General features: G+C 43.9%; 1 protein-coding gene across 2 annotated transcripts in view; it reads right to left on the reverse strand.

Moving 5' to 3' along the window:
• Window positions 1-21,385, reverse strand: part of LAMA3 (laminin subunit alpha 3) — a 253,780-nt gene that overhangs the window by 151,974 nt on the left and 80,421 nt on the right. The window contains exons 9-12 of one of the 2 annotated variants that reach the window (XM_046670883.1): window positions 17,395-17,485; window positions 15,336-15,467; window positions 13,903-13,965; window positions 5,796-5,930 (exon numbers count right to left, since the gene is read on the reverse strand). In XM_046670883.1, the coding sequence (XP_046526839.1) occupies window positions 5,796-5,930; window positions 13,903-13,965; window positions 15,336-15,467; window positions 17,395-17,485 (421 nt within the window). Of the gene's footprint in view, window positions 1-5,795; window positions 5,931-13,902; window positions 13,966-15,335; window positions 15,468-17,394; window positions 17,486-21,385 lie in introns of those variants that run through there. The other variant, XM_046670884.1, reaches the window with a different exon arrangement.

The following is a 21,385-nucleotide window of genomic DNA, read 5'->3' on the forward strand; positions in this document are numbered from 1 at the left end:
GTCTGTTTCTCTCTTTCCTCCCTTACTGTTACTGTACTGCCTTAGCAACTTTCCCTTCCTTCTAATTTTATGTTTCTACTTTGCCATGGGTTTGGCTTAGAAAACAAATAACCAAACTTACTACAATTATTCTTTTTTTAAAAAAAACTAGGAATAGGTGAGAGAGGGCCTATGGGAGTCTTCTCGTAGTGAAATGCATGGATTTCCGTGCACATCTTTGGGGGTGCACTGCTTTACTGTCCAGAAGCGATAGGGGTTTCTTGCTTCTCACTTTTTTTCTTGCTTGTTTCTCACTTTTGCTCCAGACCATAAGCCAGATAACCAAATTCCATCACGATGGAATAATTCGTCTGCAGTTCAAAGAATTATAGCATACATTTAAAAAGAGCATGTTTTTTTAATTGGAAAAAATGGCCAGAGTTTGAGGTTATTATAGAAATCCATGTTTAAATAGGAAGAGCAGTAAAAATGATCACAGTTCCTAGAAACAGATCAGAATCACGGAGTGCCTTTAGGGAAGCCATGGAAGATTAAGCCACATGGAGATGCAACTGAGTGTTATACAACTAGTGTATTGAACAAGCAAACTCTGGCTGCAAACTAAATCCCACAGCCCCTTTCAACTTTATTCAGTGTGGGCGACTGTCCCCCTGCACCTGGATGAAAACTCCAGTAAGGTCCAGGGCTTTTCAGCACACTCTTAGGTAAGACAGCAATCATTAAGTCAGAACCCAGTTTAAGGTCAAATCTCAGGACATTGACATTTATACCCTCCTTCCTGCTTGCTGGGTTTAACCAGAATAGTAAAGACGAGATTATGGAGTAAAGATAAAACAGCGAATGCATCCCAAATGAGTTCCTTGTGCTCTGTGGCCCTTGCTCCTCTTGTATAGACTGTGTGTAAAAGATCGGACAGAGGAATTATCCAGTGTGTACTGGCACAGGAATATCTTCAGGTGAAAACGGATTTATCAGATTACTGCTGCAATTTACTGAACAACAGTTTCCAGGTGAAAGAGAGACACCAAATTCACCCAAATACTCCACGACTTCAGGCTGTAACTACGTGAGAGTCTGAAGCCACAAGACCAAGGCATAGAATAAAAGAAAAGAGACAAACTACTCAGAATCACAGACAAAATCCTCCAGGATTATTTAACAGAGCAGCTTTTTTTTTTAGCCACATCCACACTAAGAAATAAATCAATAAACACACACACAGATTGATAATGATAGATACAGAAATGGACACAGATATTTATTAAAACATAGATAATTGTAAACAAGAATTTTACAAAATATTTCTTCCCACTACTACTTACGATCCATTCTAATCATTTCTAGCCCATTCTATTTAATTTTATTGCTGGTCTATACCCACTAAATTGATTTCTCCACCCACTAATGGAGAGTGACCTGCAGTTTGAAAACTGGGACCTCTAGGCACTGCAGATGTTAAGGAAGAGAATATAATTCCTGCAGTACCCCAGGCTGGGGGTCAAGACACGTGGGTGCTGCGGATCACCCTGCAACCATGCAGCTTTCATTTACTCTCCTGGGTCTCAGAACGGTTACTGTAAAATAAGTAATTTCAATTCCCTTTAACTCTAAAATTCTCATGCATATTGTTTTATCACTGTTGTAAAAGATACCAGGAGAGATGGGGGTCAAGTTTACAGAAAGATAAGGCTGATGTGTGCCTGGAGAGGAAATGCCCAGCTTCAATACACTGGGTTTTCTGTCACCTTCTGCATTATCTTTTTTTTTAAACAGGTTTACTGAGATATAATTCATATAACATACAATTCACCTATTTAAAATGTACAATTCTGAGCTGGACCCCTGGCCTAATGGTTAAGTTCAGTGTGCTCCGCTTCAGCGGCCCAGGTTCGGTTCTGGGACGCGGACCAAGAGCACACTTTGGTGGCCATACTATGGCAGCGACTAACATACAAAATAGAGGAAGACTGGCACAGATGCTAGCTCAGGGAGAATTTTCCTCAGCAAAGAACACATAAATAAATAAAATGTACAATTCAATTTTTTAAAATAAATCCACAGGGTTGTGCAACCATCAGCACAAAGTAATTTTAAAAACATTTTTGTCCCCCCTAAAAGAAACCCCATACTCATTAGCAGTCAATCCCTATTGCCCCGACTCTGCCACCCCCACCCCCATCCCAGTGCTACGAAACCATTAATGTACTTCCTGTCTCTATGAATTTGCTGATTCTTGATATTTCATATAATTGGAGTCACACAATATGTGGTCTTTTGTGACTAGCTTCTTTCACTTAGCATAATGTTTTCAAGGTTCATCCATGTTGTAGCACATATCAGTACTTCACTCTTTTTTTCTGTCAAATAATATCCCATAGTACTAGTACATCAAATTTTTTGTCCATTGACCAGTTTTGAACATTTGGGTTGCTTTTCCTTTTGGGCTATTGTGACTAATGCTGCTGTGGACGTCTGTATACAAGTTATTGTGTACGTGTATGAGTTCATTTCTCTTGGATGTATACCTAGGAGTGGATTTGCTGGGGTTTATGGTTATTCTATGTTTAACTTTCTGAGGAATACCAAAACTGTTTCAAAAATGGCTGCATCATTTTGCATTCCTGCTAGCAATGTATCAGGGTTCAAATTTCTCCCGATCCCTGCCAACACTCACTACTGTGTGTCTTTCTAGAGGACGTGAAATGGTATTTCATTGTAGTTTCAATTTGCCTTGACCTAATAACAATGATATAAAACATCTTTTCAGGTGCTTATTGATCATCTGTGTATCTTCTTTTGAGAAATCTCTCTTCAAATTCTTTGTCCATTTTAAAATTAGGTTATTTGTCTTTTAATTACTGTGTTGTAAGAGTTCCTTATATAGTCTTGATACTAGTGCCTTATCAGATACGGGCTTTGCAAATATTTTCTTTCACCCTATGGGCTGTCTTTTCACTCTCTTGATAGTGTCCTTTGAAGCACAAAAGTTTTAAATTTTGATGAAGTCCAGTATTTATTTTTTCTTTTGTTGTTTCTATTTTTGGTGTTGAATCGAAGACACTACTGCATAATCTAAGGTCATGAATCTATGTTTCCTTCCAGGGGTTTTATAGTTTTAGCTCTCACATTTTGATTTTTGACCCATTTTGGCTTAATATTTGTACATGGTATGAGGTAGAATCCATTCCCATTTAACGTTACTAGTGATATGGTTGGATTTACTGCTGCCATTTTGCATTTTGTTTTCTATACATCTTATGTCTTTTCATTCCTCTAGTCCTCTTTTATTGCCTTCTTTTGTATTAAATGAAGATTTTCTAGGGCAGCATTTTACTTCCTTTAATGACTTTTAAGTTATTTTTTGAGTTATTGTCTTAGTGGTTGCCCTAGAGCCTATAAAGTACATGTCATCGGAATCTACTTCAGATTTATATTAACTTAGTTCCTGTGACATAGAAACCTTACACCTATGTAGCTCCATTCCCTCCCCCTTTGCTGTGCTACTATACATATTATGTCTCTATATGTCAAAACCCAACAATACATTGTTATAATTATTAATTTATACAATCCAGAAAATGCTCAGCTGTTCCAGTTTAAGTATTGGGTGGAGGGAACGAGATAAACTGCTTGGCTGCCCCCACCCTTCCCCTCCTGCTTTTGTTGAATAGAGCTCATCTTCACTACTCATAATCTTGCCTACTCCCCACATAAGCTCCTCTGGGCTTGGACCCTGGTGGACACCTGCAATGGAAGGCCTCCACCCCACCCTACTCGTGCTGGTTCTTCTTCATTTTGTCAATGGGAGGCTCAGTGTCTCCAGTGCAAAATAGAAATGTAAGCATCCCCAACTTGTGGTTTAAAATTTCATTATTTGGGATCTCTGTCCACAGAAACAATGTTACATACAAGGATGAGGTTATCACACCAGATCCCAGAGCCAGTTTAACACACAATCCACCTCTAGTATGATTCACCCAATGCAAACATAAGCATCACCTGGACTGATGTTTCCATAGGAAATGCACTGGGCATTCCAACTGCTAATACTGAATTTCTCTGGTTGAAGTCAAGGCAGGAAAAGAAAAGATACTCCCTTCCTTTCCTTACCTTCCCACCTGCCGGGTGACCAGACCTCTGGGCAGGGACTGCTGAGAGCTGCTGTGGCTCCAGAGAGGCAAAGGCTGAGAAACAGGTCAGAGGTCTGTGAACAGGGCCTGCCAGGGGGCCAGGAGGAAAGGAGGGGGTTTGGCATAGACACAACTATGCACACAGCGAGATCAATGGAGGTTGGGCTACAGGCTGTTAAAATGAGTGAGAAGGAAGTATGGGGCAAAAGAAGGAGCGTTAAAGAATAATAGCTACCAGACAAGTAAGTGCTTCCCAGGCTCTCGGTACACAGCAGTGCACATGGAATCGCTCCGCACATTACAGGGCGGGCACTATTATTAGGAAACTCAGGAATAAAGGGGTGAGTAACCAGCCCAAGTTGACAGCTAATGCGAGCCTTGTTTTTCACTTCAGTCTCCAGCTCCAGGGAGGGATTTTCCTGCTCCGCCCCACTCACAGCTCCTTAGTGTGGCTGATCTTGTGCATGTGATTGCTCAAGACTGATTCTAACCTCCTCCTGTGCTCAGGGGCTGGAAAGCTAGCAACAGCACTGCCCGGATTCTCTTGGAGCTGGGTTCTGGATGCCAATTGGGTTTTGCAAATAAGAAATAGTCGAACAAGATTAGAAAGGGGAGAAGTAAGGAGGAGGTTGCCTTGCTGTGGCTTCTTGAGCGTTTCTGCAGCTGTGTCCTATCTGGGTTCCAGGGTGCCAAGGGCTAGCCTGGAGGCGCAGGACTGCAGTTCTTGTATCCGTGGGCTGCACTGCAGCACAGGGCTTAAAACTCAGCCATTCACTGGGGGGCTCCTTGGAAGCCCAGCTTAAAGCCTGCTGCTCCAGCCCTAGCAACTCCTCACTTGGTTTGTCTCTTCATATCCCATCCTAGTAAGAGTCACTGAAGGGGATGGAGGGTGGAAGGAGGAGGTATCTGGCCCTGAGCCCAGAGCATAATAGGTCTGCAGTAAAAGTTGGATGAATGAGCAAATGAATGAATGAATTTGCCCATGTTAGCACCTAATCACCTGTAGCAAGTCCCTGCAGGGGCGTTTATTTCCTGCCCTGAGCCCTGACTGGTAATCTTCGTCTTTCCCCTGCTTTGCCTACATTGGCCACTGAGGGAAGAACAAGGGCAGGCAGTGGAAAGAGGCAGAGGGGAAGAACTTGGGCAAGTTCCTTCATTCATTTGCTCATTCACCAACATTTACTGCATTCGTATCATGCTCTAGGGACCAGGCCAGACACCTCCTCCCCACACCACCCTCCATCGCCTTCAGTGACTCTTACTAGGATGGGAACTAGCAGACAGAACAAGTGGGGAGGAGGAGAGTGTACTTTGTGTTTGCTGTTCCCTGTCTGGCATGCCCTGCCTCTTCCCCTCATCCACCTGGCAGGTTCCTCAACACTGTCCAGATACCACCTCCTCTCTGGAGCCAGAATGTGCATGCAGGCAGCTGACTCCAGAGACCATGCACTTAACCACCATGGAGGAGGAAGGGAGGGTTAGAAAAACAAAAGAAGGGAGGTGACACAGCCCAGGCGGGACAGTCCCACGTAACAGACATACATAAGCCAGCGGCTCATTTGTAAACTGCAGGCCACACAGCTCTGCCAGGAGAGGGTCTGCATTTCCTCAGGAGGAACTTTATCTTGGGGACTGATGGTCATCACGCTTTGTGTCCCCACTTACCTTGGCAAATAGGGAATGAGTAGAAACCCGAGCGGCAGGCATCACACCGAGGGCCCTCGACCCCAGGGCGGCACAGGCACCTTCCTTGGGCATCACAGATTTCGGGGAGAACTCCCTCCAAGTTACAGTCACACCCTGCGAAGGAGAAGAGACTGTCAGAGGGGGTCTCCATCCTCAGTCCTCTGTCAGGTTCTCCCCCCTCCCAGGTTTCCATCATGGAAACACAGATTATGAGTTATCTATGGCTTACAGACATTCTTAACCCAAAAGACTACATCTTAAAGGGAAATAAAACAAATATTCAGAGAAGGTCGGAGATGCCGCTAAGAAACATCTAGGGTGGGCACTAGTTTGCAAAACAGCTACAATCTTTGAACATCTATCCCTGTGAGAAAACATTTTTTCCCACATTTGAGCCTTGTACAGTAACACTTCAATTTAATAGATTCCCATCTAATGACAATCTTGAATTAAACATATTTCTACCTTCCATTTTTTAGAAGAAAAGAAATGAATATAAATTCAGCCCTAATACGTGCCAGATGTGGCCTTCACTTGGCTTGCCTGACTTCATCCTCCGGGCATGAGGACTTCCCAGCAGTTAGGCTGCTTCCGATCCTGCAAACAGGTGCTCCCCCACCTCAGGGCCTTTGCTCCAGCCATTCCCTCTGCTATACTGCCCTCCCCTGGTTCTTGCTCATCCTTCAGGTTTCAGTTCAAAGTGAACTCCTCAGGAAGGTCTTCCCCAGTCAATGTGTACAAGCAGCTCCCCTCCCTATTCTCTATCTTAGCCGTGTCGGTCTTTCACAACACTTTAATTACTGAAATCACGTATTGTCTTTGTGACTTGCTTTGGCCAACGGAATGAGGTGACAGTGCTGCTGTGGGATTTCTAAGCCCAGGTCACAACGGGCTTTGTGGATTCTACTCTCACTCTCTGCGAGCCCTGGGACCACCACGTGAGGTGCCCAGTCTGGCCTCCTTGAGAACAAAAGGCCAATGGAGAGAGATGCCCCCCGTCCCATCTGAGCCCAGTCCCAGTAGACCCTCCAGCAAGTCCCGCAGAAAGACCACCCAGCCAACCCACACAACTGTGACAATAACCCTCGTTGTTTGAAGCCGCTAAGTTTTGGGGTGATTTATTACACAGCAATAGATGACTGAAGCATCTAACAGACTGAAAGTGGGAATGTAGCCACAGGCCGACTAGGACCGACTGACCCCATCTTACCAACAGAGTAACTGAGAGTTGTCTTTCAGGAACTCAGAGTCCCTCCTTACCTAGTTCAGGCCAGTGGAGACCGCAACCCATCAACTGGGCCTGCGCAAATGCCCCATAAGTGACCCTTTTGACATTAAAGGGCTGAAAACCCCACCCTTAGATCGTGCTAACACCACCATTTTGTGAACATGCGTCCACCCAACGAAGAGGCAGGAAGTTTGACTACACTTGTGCAGATCATGAATTACCTCACTTCTCCTTACCTCCAATCATCTGTCTCCACACTTCAGACCACCCTGCCTTTCCTCCCATAAATTGTGCCCCGGGCCCTAGACCAGCAAGACAGATCTGAGAGCACATGCCCCTGTCTCCTTGCAGATCGATCTCACAATAAAGCCGTATCCTTTTCTCAAAGGCTGATGCCATAATAATTGGCTCTTTTTGCACATCAGGCAAGAGAATTCCCACTTTGTTTGGTAACAAGAACTCCCCTCAGCACTCCCACTGCCGCTATACAGTATTTCTCAATAAATAAATATTTCTCAAAAAGATAGGGCTCCTGCTTGACTTCATTATGAATGGATAAATAATAAAGTCAAGCAAGAGCCCTGTAAGATAGGTAAGCATTTTGTAGTTGAGAAAAAAGATGCTCAGAAAGGTTAATTAACTTGCCCTAGGTCACACAGCCAGAAAAGCTGAGTCAGGATTTGAACTCACATCTGTTTGATTCTAAAGCCCATGTTCTTTCTATTATACTAAGAATATAAGCTGTTAACTGATTTTAAAACACACGTTCAAGGTATGTCCTAGATTAGCATGCATATTCAAACCAATCTCATATTTAAAACATCTCCATTTCTATCAAGAACATTAGCACCCAAATCTGTAACATGGTCCCACAAGGAAGAGGAAGAGAAAGGTCCTGAAAGACTCACAGATTCGACTGGGTTCACCCTACTTACTAAGGAAGAGAAGTCTCACGCATTTGGGAAAGATTTTCTATAAGGACTAAAATAACAGTTGATCCAAAAAACTAGTCAAATCCCACTCCTTCCCATTTGCCCTAAACCTTTAATCTTTCATATAAAAGGTTGATAACACAGTTGTGGAATTTTTCTAATACAATAATTAAGAAAAAAGGTCGGGGTAAATCAGAACAACTTTACAGTCTTTGCATCATCTCTGACTCGTTCATACTTAAATGGAACAGTTGCCCTAATTTGAAAAAAAGGGCAACGGACACCTCCAAGGGCACACTCATCCCCAGCGAAGCCTTGGAACCCAGGCTGGCATGAGCATCGCTCTGACAGTGCATCACGGCTGCTACACGAAGGCCCAATGCCACCGCCCCGGAGGCTGAGAACACCACAGAGAAAGAGAAAGTTTGACTGTCAATTACAGCCTTGGCGTTAAACCAAGCATTGGAATTCAGTAAGAAACTTGAACTTGACATTGGCATTGAAGTCCAAAGAATCCTGATTTACAGCCATCTGTAAGCAGAAAGAAAGCATCGAGCACCCGTGCATTTTACAAATTCCCTTTCTGAAATTCCCTTTTCAATGTCTCCTCTTCCTTAGCTGGCAAATAGTCCCACATGGGGACACAGTCAGGAACCTCTGAGGCCCCTCCCTTCTCGCTCCCCTCCCCTCCCCGCACTCCATCCCCAGGTCACAGGATTATGTCTCAGGGAAGTCCCTGGAATCCTCCTCTCCTTCCAGTTCCAGAGCCTTGCTCATCCTTGTTTGCCTGGATTATTTCGAAAGTGTCCTAACAAGGCTGTCTGCTTCCCATCTTGCTCCTTCCAATCCACTCTCCACACTGGTGTCAAGAGGGATCTTTCTAAACCGCCAACCTTTTCATATCACTTTCCAGGTCAGATCCCTCAAAGGTGACCCAGTGCCTTCAGGACGCAACCCAAAGTCCTTGACATCTGTGACACAGTAGACCCTTCACAATCTTCCAGGCTGCCAGCAGCCTATGCGGCACCTTTGCACAAACTAGAAAAAGGTGTCCCTTCCTCACGATGCTTTCCTGGTACTTGCTGTAAAATCGTCCCCACAAATATACAAATCTGCTCTGTCCGCAGTGGCTATGGCGCCCTTAGATGAGGTGCAGTTGTGCACTGCAACCTGCACATCTGGGCCTGGCTGGCCACTCTGGTCTTTTCCTACTCCTCTCCTCTCCACTCCCTGAACTTTACCCCCTACCCCTGATTCAGCCCCAGGGACCCACCTGCCATCCCCTGTCCATTCCCGAGGCCTTCTCTTAGCTGCCCCTCTGCCTGGCTAAGTCCTTCATGCTCCGAGACTCAGCTCAGATGCCTCCTTCTCCTGCTCTGGGGAAGCCCTTCCAGAACCTCTCTACCTTCTTCCTTCTTGCCTGCCTGCCTTTCTGCTTTCCTGCCTTCCCTCCCTTCCTTCTGTAAGGGGCTGTAAGGATGCCCTCCTGCACGCTCCCGCAGCTTCATGTTCTTGCCTGCTGTTAGCATTAACTCCTGCCGTTATAACTGTTTACCTGTGTGTCTTTTGAAGCTTCCAGGCAGCAGGGACTGTGCAGCGGGCAGCTGCCCTGGCAGTGCCTAGTACAAAGTAGGCACTTAAGAAAAGTTTAATGAATGAAAAATATGCTAAATATTCAAGGCTACAATTCTCTTTGGTAAACACCATTCTTTGAATTCCATTTTATTGGCAGCTACCGGGAGCCTCCAAACCCAGATACCAGAATTTGTCTGTCCCTCTCTAAGCCTCCTCTGGCAGGTCTCGTGCCAACAGTGACTGCCCCACCTGGGGAGGGACAGAGCGGGGGAAGCACGCCCCCACGGCTGTTGCCCCAGCCTCCCAGAGTTCTCATCATTAGTACGTGCCCCAGCCCCAACCACACTGACCGCTGAACTCTGGCCATGGACAGTGGCTCCTCACAAAGGGACTGGGGGAATCAAAACCTCTTCAGGACATTGGTCAAGAAACCTCCTATACAGCCGTGTCTTCAAGCCAAATGGGCTGCTTCACAGAATCTGCCCCAGACTGCCTCAATCTCCTAGATAAAGTAAACTAGAGTTTTTCTGCAGCTGTTGATTGAACTTGGAGGAATAAAAGTGCACACGTGCCTGTAGGCTAGAGTGTATGTTTCCCATATGCTGTTGTTTTCAAAAGGCACCCTTGAAACTGTGCCTGTTGTACACCGATTTCCTAAAAAGAAATGTTAAGTGGTTATGAATGATCACTTGGACCCAGAAAATCCTAATAATATGCAGGGTCAGAAATATAATGAAAAACCTGAAAACATTCTGATCTGCGACACTCTTCTATGGTTCAGTTCTGCTTCAGCTCTTCAGTGTCTGGAATGGAGAATGTGGATTTTCTAGACAAATAGTTCTCAACTTGGGCTTCACATTGGAATCTCCTGGTAAAACACCATCACCTGGGTGTGGAATCCCAAACTCAGAGATCTGATATAATCCCACAATCTGTAAACTATGGCCCGAGGGCCAAATCCATCTCTGTTTTAGTAAATAAAGTTTATGGGAACGCAGCCAAGCTCACTCATTTACATATGGTTGCTTTCATGCTAGAGCAGCAAAGTTGACTATTTGCAACTTTGCCTACAAAGCTGAAAATATTTACTATCTGACACTTTACAGGAAAGTTTGCCAACCACTGAATAGGAATTTCTATTAACTAGGGCAGTAGTTCTAAGCAAGAGACATACATCAGAATCATCTGGAAAACTTCTTCAAATTCAAGCCTGGGCTTTACACCTGGAAATCTAGATAAAGATCTGGGGTGATAGACAGGAATTTCTATTTTACAAAAGTGAGGGATTCTAAAACACAGCCCTATTTAAGAACCACTGTATGAGAAGACATGAAAGCATCAATGGGCCTTGAAGAATTCAAATTCTCAGGGGTGGAAGGGCCCCCGGTGTTATCCAGCACTGCATGTCTTCTGGCAGTTGAGATGTTTGTGCTTCTAATGTTCAGGGCTGGGAGTTAAGCTGCACAGTGGGTGGTTTTGAAATGCATTAAGAGAAGGCCAGATTGAAGTGGGTATCTATGCATTCAAACTCCCAAGTAAAATCCAACTGGGCTAATTGAAACTCCTTTTCTCTGAGGCCGTGTTCTAAGCTTCCCGTATATTTTGAAACAGACGTTTGAACTTCCCTTCAAGTTCAGTTAAATTTCTTTTCCTGAAATCACCACCAGTCTACCTGGGGAGAAAAAGGAATTAAATAACAAAGGGATTACTGTAAACAGTCCAGGAATGGGGGATCTGAAACATTCTTGTGGAAGAAAACTAGAGATGTGTGTTGGAATCAAGGCTCAAAAGCCGAGTTCCATTCTAGTCAATTACGAAACATTCAGGAAACATTGGCAGATACCTCTTACAGGCAGGAATCCACGGCAGGTACTGTGGGGATTAGAAACCAAGTCAAGCATAGCTACTGTCCCTAAGTGACCGAGTGTCTGACAAAGGCTTAAGACAATACCCCACATAATGACCCACGGCACTGTGGTCTGATCAGAGGAGCTGGGCCTCGGTGGGACAGAGTTGGAACTAGCATAGGAAGGTAAACTGGATGATGTTAGACCTCAGGTGAGCCCTGTGCTGCCCCCAAATCCTACAACATTCCCCAAGCCCATTCACTCCCCCACGTTCCAGGATGAGTCATTCATACCTTCACTTTCCTCATCTCCAAAGCCTCCTCCCCATCCTCACTTTCTGCCCCTGACCTTGCTTCTTATTTCACAAAGGAGAAAAGGAACCACCAGAAGAGAATGTCCACACGTTCCCACCATTGCACCCACCTGACCCTCCTCTAGCCCATGCGCTCTGCCTTCTCCTCTGTTACACTCTTTCCCATCCCAACAAATGGCAGCATCTTCCTTGTTTGTTCCACCCAAAAGCCTTAGAGTCACTCTAGAGTCCTCTCTTTCTCTCAGTCCACATCCAGTCCAGCAAACCCTGGTTCTACTTCAGATTATATCTACAATCTGTCCACTTCTTGTCGCCTCCACTGATACCTCCTGGGTCTAAGCCACCATCATCTCTTCCTCATGGATTATCGCAATAGCTTTCTGTGAGGTCTCCCTGCTTCTTCTCTCCTGCTAAAATTAGTTTTCGACACAGTAGCCACAAATATCCTTATGCAACACCATTTCTCTGTGCAAAACTCTCCTTGCCTCCTTCAGAGTAGAATGTTAAGCCTTTGCAATGGCTGACAAGGACCTACCATCTGGTCCCCAGAACTTCCCTTCCTTCCCCTCTCCCCTTCCCCCGCTCTGTTTTCACACATCTGGTCTTCTTTTTGTTCAATGAACACCTTGTCATGCTCCTGCCCCGAGGACTTATCACTCGGTCTTTCCTGTGCCTGGATGCTTCTTCTCAGACACCTGCAGAGCTCACCCCTCACCCCCTTCAGGTCCCTGCTTCATCATCTCTTCAGTGAGGCCTTCTCTGACTATCCTATTTAAATTTGCAAACCTCACATTCCCTAACGTCTCTCTGCCTTATTTTTTCCACAGCACTCATGGCCAAGGCTGCCTCCAGTCCACACCCTGAGCTACTATATTGTTGCAGAACCTGAACTCCTGTGCCATGGAGAGGTCACCAGAGGCCATCCTCTCTGCCCACCCACACCGTGGACATGGTGGAAGGGCACACGTGCTCACATACACCTCTCACTACCTCCACCCTAGTGAGATGAACATGTGGCCATCAAACCTCTCCAGCCACCCAGGGGAAGGAGAAGCAGACTCAGTGGGTGACCCAGTTGGGGCAGTCACGGGCTGGGTGCATGCAGTGTGTCTTTTGTTGGTGCCCTTCTGATTGTGTGCATCCCTGTGTATGCCATTATGGGTTTATGTAGAAACTGTCCACAGCTCCAGAATCGAACTTAGAGGCCTGGAATCTTCTCATATGAGTCAGTTTATGCATATGACGTGAATGGCTCCCCCTTAAAAATAGCACCCTTGTGCAGGACATAACCCTGCATATCATAATATTACATATTAGAGATCTTACTTACTTAGTAGTTTATATATTATATATGTTATTGTATGAGTCCCTCCACTGGAATATAAGCTTCAAGAGAGTTGAGAATTTTTAAAAATTCTATTCATGGTAAGTCTTTGGCAGCCAGAATGATGCTGCGCACATTACAGGAGATCATAAAACACTCTCAGAAGGAGTGGTGTGGTAGATGTAACACCCACACCCTCTCGATACTCACCTCTCCATCCCAAAGGCTGCTTCCTGCCCACCCCTGCCACTCTCTGCTCTGGGAACCTTCCTGGTTGCAGGAGAACCTCAGCCTTTCTGCAGGCCAAGCTTGACGTGCCTGAGAGTTCATGCCCCAGAGGCAGCCCTCCACTGATGGCAGGTAACTGAAGTCAGCTCATCAGCTGGGTGGACACTGAGCAAAATCTATGCTTAAAGGGATGCAGCTCCAGGTGCTACAGTAGGGACCTGCTTGCTAATGCATCTTCATAATGGCTCCCTTCACTCCCTGACTCACTCCCTTACTGAGGTTTCCTGGAATCACCTCCCAAATAAACTGCTTGCACCCAGTTCCTTTCTCACAGTCTCTTTTCGGAGAACTCAAGTAAGACAGTAGGCAACTGACTGCCACCGAAGGTTTTTGAGCAGGTTAGTGACATACAATCCAAGCTCTGTTTTGTTTCCTTAATGAGGTAGGGCCATTGCGATAGACAGACTGGAGTGGAGAAGGATGGGGGGTGAAGAGCTCAAGGAGGAGACACCTGCAAGACACCCCCCATGCTCCAGCAAGGACAATTTGAAATTGGGTATAGCAGTGTGCATAGGAAGTAGAAAAACAATATGGAGCATAACATTTTCATTGATATTAAACCAAAAGAAAGTTACTTGCCTTTTATTTCTCCAGCTACTGGATCTTCTGGACTTGGAGTAGAAATAGGGAAGATGGGAATTCCTATGTTTAAAAATACAGAGAAGGATTAATGAGACAGAAAAGTAAAACATTAACTTGCAATAACTAGGAAGAAGCCCTCTCTAATTTAAGGAAAAGTAGCTAATTTAAAGAAAGACTAATTTAAAGAAAGGCAATATTGCTATATTTGAAATGCATCTAGTAATTGAAACCAGACTGATCAGATGTTCTGATTTGTATATTAATGAACAGAAATGGATATTTCATTCTCACAATAGCTAAGACTCAGTCTAAGCAGGGTTGAGCTTGGTTTCTTTAATGTCTTTACTGACTTTTTAATGTAAAATTGAGGCTAGTTTTAAAAAATGTTTTCTTTCAAGATTTTTTCCCTAAAGTTTTGTTTATGCCATAAAATTGCTTCAGGCTTATGTTTTTTTTAATAAGAAGGCAAATGCAATTTCTGCTGAGCCTCTACCCAATAATTACAGATTCTAAATTGATTAAGTCCCGATTCAGTGTTACTGTGTTTGGGCTTAAAAACTGGTTCCTTTCAATATAAGATGATCATATAATTTCTCCTCCAAACTAGGACACTTAATGGTGACAGTGGGTGCTAGTTTGATGATGACCCTGGGAGGTATGAGCCAGGACATGTAGTCACCCCATTCACGTGTGTCCTGTTCACCTGGCCCCACAACTCAATATGCTTTTCCTGTGATGGTAGAGCTGTGAGTGTGGGATGGGCAAGAACTAATGCGGCAATGGAGAGGCCTCTTCTTGAGACAGTGTTTCCTTGTCCTAACACCCAAGTGCACTTTACAATTTTTACACTGCTGCAGCACAAACACAACATGGCTCTTGTCACAATTTGCAGAGCTCATTTCATAGAGTCTCCTGCTTCAAATTCTTTCGTGGTTCCATACATACACATTTCTTTTCTCTGAGACCCTGAGACGTTCACTCAGATCACTGCAGTCAGCTGAGGTGGGGCCCATGATAACCTGGCCTATTGTACAGTGGGAAAGAGGGAACACATTCCCCTGGCCACCTGAAGCACAAAACACACTACATGTATGCAAACAGACATCTGGAAGCTCATGACATTTCTTCTAGGTTTATGAAGAAAAATCACACGTGTGGATTACTAAGTTGAAATCGCCAATATTTGACCCTTTGGACCTACTGAGACGGTAATGTCTACAGTACACCTAATATTTTGGAGATAAATGGATATAAAATGTACTTACATAAATTTTATGCTCCAAACTTTTGGAAACATTTACAAGTAAATACAGCCAACCCGGCTCCATTTCTGTCTCCCCTCACCATGCCTGCCATGCCCTCAGGTGTCATGCACAAAGCCCAGGTATGTGTCAAGAAGGGAGGCCTCTCTTCCTGCAGTGGGTACTTACTCAAGCAAAATGGGAAATTATGGTATCCAGCCGCACACTTCTCACAGTGGTCTCCCTGGAAATTCGGCTTGCAGGTGCAGCGGCCCGAACCCTGCTCACAGTCTTCCGCGTGCTCAGGGTTACAGCTGCAAGCTAAGAGAAATCCCAGTTTCAAAGCACCAGGCCTTCGCTGCACTTAATTAGGCAAATACATCCCCACACTCCTCAGACAATGTTTACTACTTTATCATTGGTCTACTGTTATTCTTGAAAGAATACAGCCTGTTTTCTACTTCACATCTGGTTGATGGTTTTCATTAACTGAACCTCATGGGCTCTCAGAGATAAGCTTGAAGAGCATCCACACTGAGAAGTTCTCAAGAATGTAGTTTAGTATACTGAATACTTCCCAGTTCCCTGTGTAAGAGGCAACGCCTGCAGCAAGTACCATCGGAGGGGCTGGGGGTGTGTGTGTGGTAGCTCCTGGCAGGGCCGTTGGGTGCAGCTTCACCTGGCCATTACCCAACTGTGAATGTCCATATAGTGGTCATCATTTCATAGCTGTGATGCAGACACAAGTGTGGGATGCCTAGATACTGATATAAAATTTGTGGACAGAAAGCAAGATTGCGCCCATAATCCAAATGTTAGATTTGAGTGATAGAGCTTACTGAAGGAAAGTTTTGCAACCAACACAATGATCAGGTTTGCATTTCAGAGGGACATATTTGGGGCTTGGGGTGTAAAAGGTTTGGTAACCCTCCACTTGGGAGCTACCTTTGACCTGGCGGGTCATCACCTTGGACAGCGAAAATACTATCTTCGCTCAGCTGAGTAAGTCTCATGAAGAACTGGGGGACTGCAGAAGCCATGAGCATCAAGCATACTCCAGGCCTGGCTTCTCCTGGTGTCCTTTGATAAATTTGTTTAGGATTTATGTACAGTAGGTTCTTTATGCTAAGCCTTTCATATCTCCATGAGACCACTTCAGTGACAAAGAAAGAAACTGATGAGAGAAGTGATGGAGAATCGAGGTTCCTAACAAGGTACAACGTCCTGCTTTCCTTTGCCAATACCTATTCATCCTGGGCACCAGGAAAGTGGTGGACATATTTCGTGGGGTGATGTGGAAGAGGGAGGGAAAACAGGAACACACTTTTAACAACTAAGAATGTCCTAGGGAGAAGTAAATCAGAGTTTATATGTTCTTTGGACTCCGATGCCCTCAAATGTTAATGAAACGATGAATGAATTTGGGGGAACAGTGGGCACCAGAGGCCAACTTCAGGACTGGAATTGCTTTCCAACTGTGACAACCAGAGAACATAAAAGAACCAAGTACTGAACAGACTATAGGTGACACATGTTGGGCAAAGTCCATAATCTGACCTATGACTGATAATCCGTAGGGAAAAGCCAGTGGCATTTTTCTGTATAATGGATGTGGTATGGCACAGTGGTGCCAGACAGATACGAACTCTATCCTGGATCGATCAGTTAGTGGTTTTGGCACCTGGGCCAAAATATTTAACTACTGAGACCCTTTGGTTTCCCCATATCAAAAAATGAAAATAATAATACAGTATCTTGAGTTTGTTGTGATATTTAAGATATTCGTGAAAGTATTTAGGCAATGTCTTGCATATGGCAAGTGCTCAATAAATCATAGCTATCTTAAGTATTATGACTATAATTATACCCTTGTGAAATCATTACAATGTTGTCTTGATGTGAATTCTGACAAAAATTTGAAATTATTGGAGACCGTAGCAACATGTTAAAACAACAGAAAATGGAGGAACTAATATTTGTTGCAAGTCTAGTGGCAGGCCCAATGCTTAGTATTTTCTTAGGTGCTTTTGATGGCATTTCATTTAATCTTAAGGAATATATTATCATTTCTATTTATATATAAGAAATCTGAGGTTCAGAGAGACTATGTAACTGCCTGAGATTACTTGGCTAGTAAAGAGTAGATCGATAATATGAAGAGAGAGACTAGGAAGGGAACTAGTAACCAATCAGAATTTAGTCCAATGACCTCCCTGAAGCAGACACACCAGGCTGGAATGACACTTACGGATGCAGCCATCTGGGGCATCAAGTGGAACGCCGTAAGGGCGGAAATAACCCTTAGCACACTTTTCACAGTTTACACCAGCTGTGTTATGCTAGAAAGAAACAAAGGAAACTTAGAAAGAAGAGTATTGGAGAAGTCCTTATTTTGTGCTATTCATCCAAAGAAATAATTCTGTCATATACAATTATAATTTCCTAGTCACTGAAAACAAATAAGCATCGATCTTGACCTTGAGACTCTAAGATTTACCACAGGACACTGGCTTAAACTTGGCTCTGGAATTTTTTCCCATTGAAAGAGGAAACGATGGTAAGTTCCATGAACTGGATAGCCCAGGTTTTCCCCTCTACCATAGAACTTGCAAATTTCAAGAGGACTACTCTTCACAGCTTCATTCAAAAGTGATCAATGGAAATAAGTCACCCCTAAGGGGTTAACCCAAGGGATAAAGGGTCATATGTGTATTTTTATCTTCTCTGATTTTGGAAGAAATCACACATACAGATCATCTTCTCTTGTCATTCCAATTTTTTCTGTACTTTAGTCAAGAAACCATTTTTCAAACATTTTTGTTACACGAATGGAAAACGTAGGCATGAGTCTCATACACAGAGCTCATTTTAAAGTACAATACTAGGAGGCTTTTTATATTTCATAGTTAATCCTTGTAATTGCCACAAAATCAAATTACCCAACATGCATCATCAGTTTCCAAGAACTATACACCATGGCTCTAGCTCAATTCTGCCCCCCTCTCTCTAATTTGGAAACAATTAAGAGGACAGTGTTCTTTCATTAATGAAAGGAAAGGCAATAGGAAGTTAAAAAGAACCAATTTAACACACTTTGACCCAAAAAGGGTCTGCATAGAAACACGGAGAGGAGAACAAAGGCCCTTTCTGTATTCTTTGCCCCATTTTTGATTACTTTATTAATTACAGATTTTAATTTATTACCACTTCTTGTCCTGTGGGCTAAAATCTGAATTCATTTTAACATTGAGGTCTAAAAACTGCACTGGCCACTTCTCTGACTTCACATTTACATGTGGGAACATTTTGGGCAAATAAGAAACAGCTGTATTCACCCTCTTGTCCATCAAATGCCAATTATCCTCTCAACTCTGTAGTTGCTACTATGACTTAAAATAGGCAAGACACAAGGTTAACTTTGGCTCCCCAATTTTTTACCGTTGGAATAAGAAATGAGGAAAGGTTCTCTGAAGTGGGTACCTCAGGCTTTCCCCGTTACCACAGAGTTTGGTTAATGAAGCAACCGTCACAGAGAAGTAATAATTTTAAGACACAAAGAACAGCGACAAATGACCTGCAGATGGAATAATGCCTGTAGTTTGCCTTCAAGTCTCCTGTGGTTCTCTGGGACCCACACCACACCCTAAAGGCACTTTATCCATGGACACCAAGGTCACAGTTGGACCAAGGCCATATTGGGACTCAAGGAAAGTGGTGGCTCTGTAATTTCCATATTGGAGATGCTGGGGGGAAGTAATCTCTCTAGGAGGTGTGGGTGCTTGAATTTCTATTTGCATGACACTTAACATAAGAGGAGAAAACCTCAGCTGTCCAAGCTAGAGTGGGGTGCATGCTGATGGAACCTATGCAGGAGGTAAGCCCACCCCCACTGACCGCTCCTTTGGCACACCACCTAGACAGTCTTTCGATGGAACATTCGCCTAGAAACCCCAGGGCCTGCTCTGATAATTCTTAGGTCCTAATTCCTCCAAGAAGAACTTTTCCAAGGTGCTTTGCAACCTTCAGGTAAACCTTCTCTCTCTCTCTCCTTTTCTCTCAGTTCCTTGGCCACATCCTCAACACTGTTGCTAGCTTCCATCTCTGTGAACATCAAGCATGCGGAAATTATTGGCTAGTCCACTCATTGGCCACACTCTCTCTGGAAGCCCCCTATCTGATTTTCCTTCCTTAGGCCAACACAATCTGGCCTCTGTTACTTCTATGACTTATCTACCCACTGGCTCACTCCCTTCCAGCCACATGGGGCCCCTTGCTCCATCTCAAAGCCCTTTGTCCTGCCATTTCCTCTGCCTGGAATGCTCTCCCCGAGACAGATGCCTCGCTCATTCTCTCGCTTCTTTCAGGTCTTTACTCAAATGCCACATCCCAAGGAAATGGCCACCCTATTTAAAATGTCACATCCCACAAGCCAATGCTTAAAATAGTAAACCCAAGAAATAAAAATGAAATCAATGCCACATGAGAATATAGCCATCTCTGATAACTGCTTGCCCTGCAGGATAACATCTGGCTGTCTTACATGCTGTTTGCTTGACTACTTTAAAGTGAGGTTTCCACTCCCTGTCACCAGCCCAGCTGATGGTAGATATTTCATCATTCTCCCATTACCAGCACTGTACAGAAAAGGCAGGAAACAGCCAGGTTAGCTCGTGCTGTGGACTAAATGTTCGTGCCTTCTCCCCAATTCATTTGTGGACCTAGTGTGATGGTATTTGGAGCTGAGGCCTTGAGAGGTAATCAGATCATGAGAGTGGATCCCTCATGATGGGATTAGTGCCCTTATAAGAAGAGACACAAGACAGCTTCCTTCTTCTCTCTCTGCTCTCTGCCATGTGAGGATACAATGAGAAGATGGCCATCTGCCAACCAGGATCTGCTGGCACCTTCATCTTAGACTTCTCAGCCTCCAGAAATGTGAGAAATAACTGTTTATTTTTTAAGCCACCAAGTCTATGGTATATTTGTCATAGCAGCCTGAACAAAGACAGCTGGGTTTCTGATGGGCAGACCTTGCTCTAGGGTATGCGTGTTCTATCAACAAATTCAAACTTCATCTTGAAGAATCACCTCATGGCTCACAAGCCCTCTGACCCTGATGTAGGAGCATTCCCTCCCTGCTCCTTCTTTCTTCCTTGTCAAGACTCCTCATGTTCCTCGGTATATGGCATAAGATAGGGTGATATATTTTTCCCCAAATGAAGAGCCAATTGTGCCAATATCATTTATGTAATGTCCATCTTTCCCTTCCATTAGAAATGCTAATTTTGTTGTAAACCAAATTTTAACATCTACAAGAACTTGTTTCTAGATTCTCTATTAAGTTCTTTTTTTTTAAATTTTTTTTTAAAGATTTTATTTTTTTTTTCCTTTTTCCTCCCCAAAGACCACTGGTACATAGTTGTATATTCTTCGTTGTGGGTCCTTCTACTTGTGGCATGTGGGACGCCGCCTCAGCGTGGTCTGATGAGCAGTGCCATGTCCGCGCCCAGGATTTGAACCAACGAAACACTGGGCCGCCTGCAGCGGAGCGTGAGAACTTAACCACTCGGCCACGGGGCCAGCCCCATCTATTAAGTTCTATTGAACTATTTATCCCAGCATTGAGTCCATATGCAATTAATACAGATTCATAATATGTTTTGATATCTTGGAAGACAAATTTCTCCAATAATTGTTCAGTTTTTCTAAACTATTTTTCTATTCTCATTTTTTTTTATTGATAAGAACTTTAGAATCAGCCTGTCACTCTTCATAAAAAATTCTGTTGGAATTCTGATTGCAACTGTACTGAATTTATAGATTGGTTTGGGATTAACAGTATAATATTGAGTCTGGAAACACAGTATGCCTCTCCATATAGGTCTTCTTTTATAAACTTCAGTAAAGTTTTATAGGTTTGAATGCAGCTCCACAGTTAATTTCTTCTATCTGTTGCCTCTTGGAGTACCTCCAAATCATTCCAACAGTCACAGCTGTGTTCTCCCGTATGTTTGTGTTTCTGCTTTCTATCTTTTTGGAGAGTCTTGAAATTCCTGATCTGTTGATAACATGCTTTCTTATTTTTCATGCTGTTGAGGATTCCGGAAGGAGACAGTATTTTGCTTTCTTAATCTTTTCTGTCATTGTGTGGGATTTGTTGCAGGAGGGAATGTAGCCCTACGTGCTCCATCTGTTTCTTGATCTCATCTCTTCACTTTGTGTGGTGCGTGTGTGTTTGT

The sequence above is a fragment of the Equus quagga genome, chromosome 9 (assembly GCF_021613505.1).
Source record: "Equus quagga isolate Etosha38 chromosome 9, UCLA_HA_Equagga_1.0, whole genome shotgun sequence".
NCBI lineage: Eukaryota > Metazoa > Chordata > Mammalia > Perissodactyla > Equidae > Equus > Equus quagga.